The 10,857-nt window shown below is 40.0% G+C and overlaps 1 protein-coding gene across 1 annotated transcript in view; it reads right to left on the bottom strand.

Annotated features, from left to right (window-relative positions):
- Window positions 1-7,167: 7,167 nt before the first annotated feature.
- LOC126100819 (uncharacterized) overlaps window positions 7,168-10,857 on the bottom strand; it is a 35,173-nt gene continuing 31,483 nt past the window's right edge. The window contains exons 6-7 of the mRNA XM_049911450.1: window positions 9,415-9,470; window positions 7,168-7,336 (exon numbers count right to left, since the gene is read on the bottom strand). Coding sequence (XP_049767407.1) covers window positions 7,307-7,336; window positions 9,415-9,470 — 86 coding nt within the window. The 3' untranslated portion in view covers window positions 7,168-7,306. The remainder of the gene's footprint in view (window positions 7,337-9,414; window positions 9,471-10,857) is intronic.

Genomic DNA, 10,857 nt, shown 5'->3' with positions numbered 1-10,857 from the left:
AGTATACCAATTATCAAAAGTAATAATCCTATTGGATCCATCTGCCAATCGATGCACTATATCATACGGATCACATGACACACTGTAAGGGCCATCTGGTTGTGTTCCACAATATAACCCAACTGATGCTGTATAGAATGATTTGGCATCGCAAATAGCAAAGAATTTCAAGTCATACTTGGCTGATTTGTTCGGTATGTACTGAACTAACGAATATCTTTCTCTTAAAGGTGTCAGACTCTCCCAGTGTATAGCTTTCATTACAATTTGTAACAAATTTATCAAAAATGTGAACTGATCGCTGCTAATTTATCTTTCCATTGCTTTTGTGTTTTTGTCATTTTATCATCAAATCTCGCACTTCTGAGGAGAAACAAGAACCGTGTGTATGACCAACAAGCTCTTAGAATCACCATACCAGTGCCATCATTACTCCAAAGTTCTTCAACATTTGCATTATTTTCACTCTTCAAGTCAATCAAAATAAGGGCTCCAACAAGAGCTCAGATCTCTTCCCTCGAAGTCTCCTTTACATCCCTGTCTCTAAAATAGTAGTTTTGTGATATCAGGTTTTTGATATGCAAGCTGATGCATTTCACAGGTGAATCAGTCATGTCGTACCTAATAATTTTGTTGAACAGTCAAATTCGGAATACTCGCTGTAGTCTGAAACATCATTTAGAAGTTTTCAATGTATTCGTCTTATAACCCTTTTTTGAAACGAGCCGTAAAGTACAAACAAAAATGAAACTTATCTGACGATGAAAGATTTTAACCCATAAATACGTTGATATAAATAATTAATATAAGAAAATTTTACTTACATTACCGGTCGCGCCGTCGACTCTGTACACCAAACGGAACGCAGACAAAAATAAGCTGCAATTATTGCCAATTCCTTGTCACTTCAATTCCAGCAACAGTATGGATGACTAACAGAAGTCCAACTCGAAGGTAGATGGAACAGCCAGCAGTGTAACAATCAGTAACTAGAATTCACAACAAAACAACGAATTCTGGTTGACTCAGTCAACCGACGCGACCGCTCGACAGTTAACGTTTATTTCCCCAAACATACGAATACTCAGTACAAACAACGCAGCAAGAAACTGAATCCAGCACATACAATAGCAACAAGGATGAGAACGTCTGAGCTGAAGCACGAACGATGGTGTCACAGCTGCGAATGAACAACGTCTGCAGAACGTCACGTAGCGAAGGGACTCCAAGTGCAAGTGGGTTATCTGGTTGCCGGCGGCCATCTTGTTTCGTGGCAGAAGAGAGCGCCCATGTTACGGAGCCATTGGAGGTGTAGAGGAACTCCCACGGATAATACCGCACGTCGCATATACGTCGAAATTTAGGGACCAATTAGATCATACGGAGGAACTGAATGTGCTGAGTTAAAAAGAATGAGAGACAAAGCTGAGGAACTTCATGCAATCAGTGAAAGTTGATCTTGGCTAAATATTAGTTCTGATTACAGAATATGAGTATTTCTGTTACTCCTTACTTCTTTCTTATTAGAACTAATTCCCCACCTTTCCCAGTATCCAAGAAATCAGAGGCCCCCTGTAAATATGAATGTTGCTGATACTGGATCAAAATCCTGGTGGTCTGTTATCATTTACTGCACCTGTAACCTGAGGCAAGCTCCTTTCAATTTCACCACACGAGATTGCAAGTGTTGTGAAAGACAGCGGATTGAGGCAGCTAAAACAGGGGCCACAACTTGGAGGCAGGTGCACCCAGTGCGTCCAATCATTGCCGGAAGAACGTCCTCCAAATCTTAGATATGACCACCAGACAAGCGAAAAGAGTGAACTTTCTTCGTAATCGGCTCCACACAAACTAACGCTGGAACTCCCACTGGCAACCAGCCCCACTCAGGAAGAAGACCAGATCAGTGTCAACAGACGAGGTACTCCGTGTTGGCTCAGATGTACTTTCGATAGTGATCAACGCTTCAAAGCGGTTTCTAAGAAATAAGTGGAAGACGTAAGTGAATTGGTGTGCAAGCAGTACCCACTTTCGCCTCCTGCCAAGAGATTTTTGATCCTGCGACGGTACGTCACATAAATGGACATTTGGAGAAAGCGAAAAGAAGTTTTTGTTATGAGACGTGTGAACCATAAATTGTATAAAGACTAAGTACATAAATTATATAAATACTAAGTACGCGATGTATAACAAATAGTAAAGAATGTAAATTATTATTATCAAAACACAAATATCGATATAATTAAGAAAAAACAGTTTTTTTGTATAATCTTTCTGTAACATAGGCCATGAAGATCAGAGACAACGCTTCGATTGAACGCTTTCTCCTGTTTTTCTTTCGTCTAGCGGTAGGCCGCCATTGTAGCACTGGATGATAATTAATGTAAGTTTTTTCTGTATTTTCGCAAAATAAATAGAAATTGTTATTAGAAAGTATCTATTATTGACTTAGTTGTCACCTCTCATGGCCGCAACCATTAATTCTCATTAACCAACTGTTTTCAGAAGTTCAGTTGCGGGGAGTTCTTCTTCCCTAGCAGCATTTGGTCGGACATTACGCTGACTGTCGTTTATAATTAAAAATTCATGTTATAATATTAAATTTAAATGCAAGAGACTTCTCAGTTATGATCTTTCATTAATCTCAAAGTTAAAAAGAGTAATGATAGATATCATTTACTAAAATTCACAGCGCTGAATGAGTTCAGTATGTTCCATTTTGTCCTCTTAACGGCAGATGAGATTCTCTCCAGTTTTGCCTTGCAAGTAATGAACATGAAATATTGAAAATTATTCCATTCAATAAGCTACGCAGTATCTCAGTTAATCTTTGTGAAATTTGGTACACAAATAACCAGTAGCCCCTGAGACCCATATTAATAATTACAGTTTGCATAAGAATACGTACAGGGTTATTACAAATGATTGAAGCGATTTCACAGCTCTACAATAACTTTATTATTTGATATATTTTCACAATGCTTTGCACACACATACAAAAACTCAAAAAGTTTTTTTAGGCATTCACAAATGTTCGATATGTGCCCCTTTAGTGATTCGGCAGACATCAAGCCGATAATCAAGTTCCTCCCACACTCGGCGCAGCATGTCCCCATCAATAAGTTCGAAAGCATCGTTGATGCGAGCTCGCAGTTCTGGCACGTTTCTTGGTAGAGGAGGTTTAAACACTGAATCTTTCACATAACCCCTCAGAAAGAAATCGCATGGGGTTAAGTCGGGAGAGCGTGGAGGCCATGACATGAATTGCTGATCATGATCTCCACCACGACTGATCCATCGGTTTTCCAATCTACTGTTTAAGAAATGCCGAACATCATGATGGAAGTGCGGTGGAGCACCATCCTGTTGAAAGATGAAGTCGGCGCTGTCGGTCTCCAGTTCTGGCATGAGCCAATTTTCCGCGTGCTACGCGTGAAACTTGCCCGCACGCGTTCAACCGTTTCTTCGCTCACTGCAGGCCGACCCGTTGATTTCCCCTTACAGAGGCATCCAGAAGCTTTAAACTGCGCATACCATCGCCGAATGGAGTTAGCAGTTGGTGGATCTCTGTTGAACTTCGCCCTGAAGTGTCGTTGCACTGTTATGACTGACTGATGTGAGTGCATTTCAAGCACGACATACGCTTTCTCGGCTCCTGTCGCCATTTTGTCTCGCTGCGCTCTCGAGCGCTCTGACAGCAGAAACCTGAAGTGCGGCTTCAGCCGAACAAAACTTTATGAGTTTTTCTACGTATATGTAGTGTGTCGTGACCATATGTCAATGAATGGAGCTACAGTGAATTTATGAAATCGTTTCAATCATTTGTAATAGCCCAGTATATTTTCTTTTCTAAATAGCAGCGCTCGCGGTGAGTCGCGGGTTGTGTTTAAAAAATATTATATCGTACGTACTTCGGGGAAGCCGATGTCCGTACGAGTGTTATCGCGGTATAAGTTAATTAAAAGTCTCATACTAGCCCACAATATTTAAAGACACCCCAACCAAAATCATAAAATATAATTATAAAAATGAAAATATGTAATTATACAGTGATAAGTGGTCACATATATATACCGTGATAACCCGCACTATTTGCTATTCACTGTTGGGCAAAAGCAGACTGGTGAGGACGTGTGAATCGGAAGGCACTGCGACAGAAATCGCAGGCGGCGCTATAGGCACCAGAGGTACCAGTGTCACCGTGGTCTACACAGCTTCCAGCTGTTTACAGACACTGGCCAATATATCCTGCATCCATACAGAGCAGCCCCTATCCATCTTTAAAAACAAGAATTGGCTATACCACAAGGCATATGTAACTAAGCCAACGAGTCACTGTATGCAATCTAACTACTGATGCTACGTTATTTTTGGTTTAGCCAAAACCAAAGACAACTCGCATGATGCAAAAAGCACTAAAACTACAACTCGCATGCTGCAAAAATCACTAAAATTAAAAAGAAAAAACCTTACCACATTGAGTCTTCTGTACGATTCTTTTCAACTGCAGCTTATTTTTCATCGTAACTAATTTGTGCTCTGAATCTTTATCTCTTTCTCAGTACACCTTGCAATGCAACATCTGATATAGAAATCTCTCACCATGAGGTAATACAACTGGTATCTTTCGGTGTCTCCAGACCTTTACCAAGACTACGCCTTCTCTCGTGATTTTTGAACAGTATATTCGCTATTACCATCTGTCGGTTAATGCGGAACTCTAATAGAATTTCTCCTCTCTCACTTGTACTACAGAGCCTATTTTCTCTTGTAACACCAAGTTCTTTTCCTTACTCTTAGACAGTGTTCCAATTCACCATGATTAATTCTCATCAACGATTACAATACCGCGTTACCTGTGCAATGCGCTCATATACTGTTTCTATCTCTTCATTTTCTTCTTTTGACGACGGCTTATACGAGTATACCTGCACCCATTTTGTTGGCATTCGCTGTTATCGATTCTGACAAGAATAATCCTATCACTGAATTGTTCGACAGAACTGCCTCTCTGGCTTTCCTTCTGATAGGTAACGAATCCTATTCACGTTACACCACTTTCCGCTGCCGCTGTTGATATTACCCATTACTCGTCTGACCATTTCACTGAAGTAATACCCTCCCCCCCCTCCCTTCACGCACCACATCGTATCTAGCCTAAGCCTTTGCATTGCCCTTTTCACACTTTCTAGCTTCCCTGCGATATCTAGGCTTTTGACATTAAACTTGCCGACTCGTACAATGTTACACTTTCGTTGATCATTCAGTTTTTTTCTCATGTTTAACTGTTCCTTGGGATTCACCTCCCTGAGATCTGAATGGAGGACTATACCGGAATCTTTAGCCATTTTGTAGATCATCTTCACACTTTTCACTTTTAGACCCCATTTTCTTTGGATATATATCGCGTCTGTAATAGAGTGGTTTCTATTACATACCTTCTTGCCGTTGGTGATAAGGTCACTGACAACGTGGGTAACTCTTTATGCCGCTGATCTTCGATTGTCGATGCTAATGATTTTAATTCAATATTTAAGCAGGGGGGGGGGGGGTATGGGGTGGTGGCAGGAAGGGAATCTGGCCACCCCTTAACTTAACCATGCCAAATCCGAACTTAACCCTGCCGACCCTGCGGGATAAAGGCAGCAGCAAAATAAAGAAAGAAGAGTTGCAGAAAGATGCTGGAACTATCCCAGAAAAGTATTCTTAAATGAATAAGTTAACCCACAAGAAAAGTAAATCTAAATAGATGAATGGACTCTGGATCACAGATACTCACGCTTTATTCATAGCGACACTGCACTGTTCCCAGTGTGAATTCACGACTGTCGAATCACTTTCGCTTGGCGAGACCTATTCAATGAAGATCAGGGTAATGGTATCGTCAGAACCATTGCTGTCACTTAATGGAACCCCTTGCAATAGATAGCAGGAGTCAGTCAACTGCAGTAAAGTTTTAAAAAGCAGCTTCATCACGCAGTACCAGCTCAAACTGACCGCTATCGTGCTATTAAAAGTGGCCACTATGGCCATTGACTCGAACATTGCTGAGTAACGCACAAACAATTCACTTGATTTTCCAGAACACTCTGGCATCGCATTTCGCGGCTTAATCTCGAAGGCCTGTTTTGCAGGAGCATTGTACATAAAACGGCTACAGTGATGGGCCTGTGGATATCCTTGCAATCCGAAAAGTTTTTCCAGTGGCTATAAGGTACATGAACAAGATTGTCGAACCTAGTTCCATATTCTAGTGCTCAATTGAAATTAGCTGTTAATTAATAAGGACAGAATATTAATCGAATGCTGTAGTCAATATGATCCCTGGTATTACGGGAGACATATTTTTCATACAGGTAACCACCTCCAGTGTTCGTCACAAAGGAAAGAAAATTGAAATTTTTGCAACCCACAACGGCCGGCCGCTGCGGACGAGCGGTTCTAGGCGCTTCAGTCCGGAACCGCGCTGCTGCTACGGTCGCAGGTTTGAATCCTGCCTCGGGCATGGCTGTGTGTGATGTCCTTAGGTTAGTTAGGTTTAAGTAGTTCTAAGTCCAGGGGACTGATGACCTCAGATGTTAAATCCCATAGTGCTTAGAGCCATTTGAACCATTTGAAAAACCCACAACGAATCCAAAGTAAATGATGCAGCACGAGCTCTATTTTGGCGGGGCAGCGGGCAGATAACCGACCATACACTTCTCAAACGGTTCTCAACGAAACGAAGGACAACCTAAACAAGGATTTAAATTTGTTTCTCGCTACTGTGAGTCCAGCGGCTTGGTCAATATACCATCACGCCTATGACAGTTCCTGCTATGAATACTGTCTTTGCTGGAAACGTCTGATAAGTAATCACGTTGCAACCTTGACAGATAGGTGAGATGCAGTGCATAATGGTCACTTACCTTATTCAGTAGTATAAAATTCGTGTCCTCTGATCTTGAGTAACATAAGGGATTACTGATCATGTACATCAGTACATTCTGCTGTATACAATATTATGGTCAAGTGAAGCAAAAATTTGTAGCATCTCATCCGATGTCCTACTGACTTTGAGCAATGCATCTGGTTGCTCTCGTTAGATACAATTCGTCTTTCCTCCTTCTCGATAGTGACTGAAGGATATTTGTGTGCGAGGACGAGAAAATTACTTTTAGTTCATTTAACATCTCTTTATTTCGTTGTGGGTAAACATAGTTGCCGTGCAGCAGTGAGTGTCAGAATGGTTTGCGTGGCCCGCTAGTGGTAGCGGTGTTGCAAACGTGCTGTGATGGGCTGCGCTGATGGTTACCGTCGTGTGGTCTCAGTGAGAGCTTCCTAGTCTCGCCAGTTTCTGAAAGACAAGTCACAAATTCATTTCAACAGAGTTTTATAGAGTAGAGAATCATTGCAAAGCGTGAAAAACTAGTATGATCAATCGTGCCACCATGCTGAGCAGGCTGAACCAAAAACTATAAAATGTGCAAAAACAAAGTTTATGACTAAACAACACACCGCGAGCTCGGAATTGGCAGAAACGAAGTACACCGTATTAGAAAATTTAAATACATTCGCGAATGGATCACTGAAAATTTTGACAATCAGAAAGCCTGAGAATCTGTAATTAGGAAAGTAGAAAACGAATTTCACTTTTAAAAAATTATGACAAAAATTACATTTCCTGTAACTGCAAAATCCGACGTTAGACAATAGTGATCAAACTAGAAAGACTCTTCTTGTGAGAGACACATGATTTTAGACACAAAATGTCAACAAGTTAATTGGAAGTAAAAGAACTAAAAAATGAGAAAAATTTAAGGACCGAAATAAGTGATGGAATATGTCATCCAAAACCCTGTGCAGAAACCTACAGTTCAAAAACTAAATCAGAGTTTCAGTGCGTATGCTAACGGTTCAGCTAAATGGAAGCACAGAGAAAATGGACCCAAACGGTATAACCCATCGGATTCACACATTTTTGAAAAGTAAGTTTGCTAGCTTCCTAGCCTCGCCAGTTTCTGAAAGACAAGTCACAAAAGAACCGAGATTCAATCATGGAAGTCAAAAACGTGATTTGGAGGAAGAACAGAGGAGGAGCATGAAAGACACATGGATGCAGCAACGGGGATACACTCACTTGTTGACGTCAAAGAATATTGTTCTAAAAGCACCGCCAACAAGTATCGATTTCACATGACCTGGACGGCTCATTCGCGAACGATGAAGAATAAACAAATAGTACAGTAGTAGTATTGCTACAAAAGAAAATAGATTGCCCGCATTTGCTATCTCTATCTGGTTCTTCCAAGACTTCTTTTTCCATGTGGCGCATGTTTCATTGTTTGTAATGGTAATCGCCTCTCTAACATACTTTTCACATGGTCCATTTACTTTTATATTCATATGTTGTTTAATTGGTTGAACGTTTAACTCTTTGCCAATATCTTAGTTTTTCTGTTATATAAATTTGTCCATCTTTTCATAGTTCTTTGGAACGTTGTTACAGACGCTTGAGTCTTAGTTCTCTAACGTTTATTAATGGCCCAAGTACAATTGCCGTAGAATAGCACAGGAACTGTCATAATTTTATAAAATTTATTATCATTTCTTTCTCTAGCTTATTTTTAATGTATGGTTCACTGTACCACATACCCAAATATAGGACTTTACAAGTTTTGTTATCAACAACTCCATCTTATAGATACTTGAAACTTTGTGATTGCTCTGTTATCTTGTCATGAATGACAATTTTTAATCTTACATGTTCGACTATTTGGTATATTATCACACAGTTTTTGGCCTTACATGTTCGACTCCCCTAAATGCCGTCACTTTTGTCTTGTCGCTACATACCTTCATATTATATTCCCGGCACAGTAAGCTAAGTTCGTGGACAGTGGTTTACCGTTCATCTTCTTCATCAAATGTAATTAACCGGTTATCAGCAAATAGACTATGTGTGTTCCGTATGATATTTTTTAAATAGTTTGAACTAAAAATTACTACTTTCTCAAGAGATCGTGAATTTATATATATGCAGGGTCTCCTAAGAGGAATGGTCAATATTTACGTGTATGACAGGAACTCTCATTTGCAGCAAAAAACTTCATATTGACATATGTACAATTCCGAATGCTTTCACGTAGAAACTTTATCTAAATTTGTCTTTGGCCATGATGGGTAACATGTTGATAGGGCCATCCATTTAGAAGAGCTAATAAGGTGTAAGAGAATATTTGGAGTTGCAACGAAGAAGGTACTTTATATTGTGTTTTCCATGGTTCCCTATTAATTTTATTCCATTAAAGTTTTTTTCTGCAGATAGACACAGTATAGAATCCGTGTCTACAGCCGATTTCCATATGTAATTCTACACATTTAACGTTCTTTTCGTGCCTGGAAATAGTAGGTTTGAAGCAGGATAGATCTTACCTCTTTAACTAAACAGCTGACGAGACCGTACGCTCTTTCACAGAAATCAGTTTCACCTGAAACAGAAATGAGACAATCGAATTACATAGAGGTTGCCATGATTTATAACAAACGTTTTATTTGTGCGCAGAAACTGACGTAAACAGAGATCCAATTGAAATGGTAATACACCAAATGAAAAATAAATGAAAATAAAAGATGCACACTTCTAGAATATTTATTCAGAAAGTAAAGTATATTTCCGGAAGCAAACATGGGTATATCCTGTAGCGAAGAGTTATCACAAATTAAAAAAAAATAACATAAATAGGTCATTTAGAATATTTATCCACTTAGACATTGCGAACATTTTAGAATTTGTCTTGTCTCCACATATGTTTAATTAAGTCTTCGACATTTCATTACGTAACCTCATGGTTCAACTGGTCCATAACACCGTCCCTGAGTAGTTATCAATAAAATGTTCTTTGGGTTTTAGAACGAGATGATCGTCCGCACAAGCTAGATCTGTGCTGCAGGGAACGTTGTTAAATATTTCACAGTCGAGTCGCTTCTTACAAGGGAACCTCCCCATCGCACCCCCCTCAGATTTAGTTATAAGTAGGCACAGTGGATAGGCCTTGAAAAACTGAACACAGATCAATCGAGAAAACAGGAAGGAGTTGTGTGGAACTATGAAAAAAATAAGCAAAATATACAAAGTGAGTAGCCCATGTGTGGTATAGGCAACATCAAGGAAAGCGTAAGCTCAGGAGCTCCGTGGTCCCGTGGGCAGCGTGAGTAGCTGTGAAATGAGAGGTCCTTGGTTCAAATCCTCCCTCGCGTGAAGAGTTTATTTTCTTCATTTTCGCAAAGTTATGAACTGCCCATTCGTTCATTGACGTCTCTGTTCACTGTTAATACGTTTAGTGACTGTGTTTTGTGACCGCACCGCAAAACCGTGCGATTAGTAGACGAGAGAACGTCCTCTGCAATGGGAACCGAAAAAATTTGATCGTAAGGTCGTAGGTCAACCGATTCCTCCACAGGAAAACACGTCTGATATATTCTATACGATACTGGTGACAGATAATAATTGTCTGAAAATAAAAAGTTAAACTCTTCACTCAAGGGAAGACTTGAATCCAGGACCTCTCGTTCCACAGCTGCTCACGCTAACCACGGGACCACGGCGTTCCTGAGCCCAGACTTTCCTTGATATTGCCTATCTTGCACATGGACTACTCAGTTTGTATATTTTGCTTATTTTTTTCATAGTTACACACAACTTCTTCCTGTTTTCTCGATCTGTGTTCAGTTTTTCAAGGCCTATCCACTGTGCCAACTTATAACTAAATATGAGGGGGGTGCAATGGGGAGGTTCCCTTGTTAGCAGAATATTTTATACATTATGAATGAAACACACACAACATTGGTATAATATTCTACAATATTTATTATTAG

The sequence above is a fragment of the Schistocerca cancellata genome, chromosome 9 (assembly GCF_023864275.1).
Source record: "Schistocerca cancellata isolate TAMUIC-IGC-003103 chromosome 9, iqSchCanc2.1, whole genome shotgun sequence".
Lineage (NCBI taxonomy): Eukaryota > Metazoa > Arthropoda > Insecta > Orthoptera > Acrididae > Schistocerca > Schistocerca cancellata.
The sequence above is the reverse complement of the archived record's forward strand: the minus strand, read 5'-3'. Positions and strand labels throughout refer to the sequence as shown.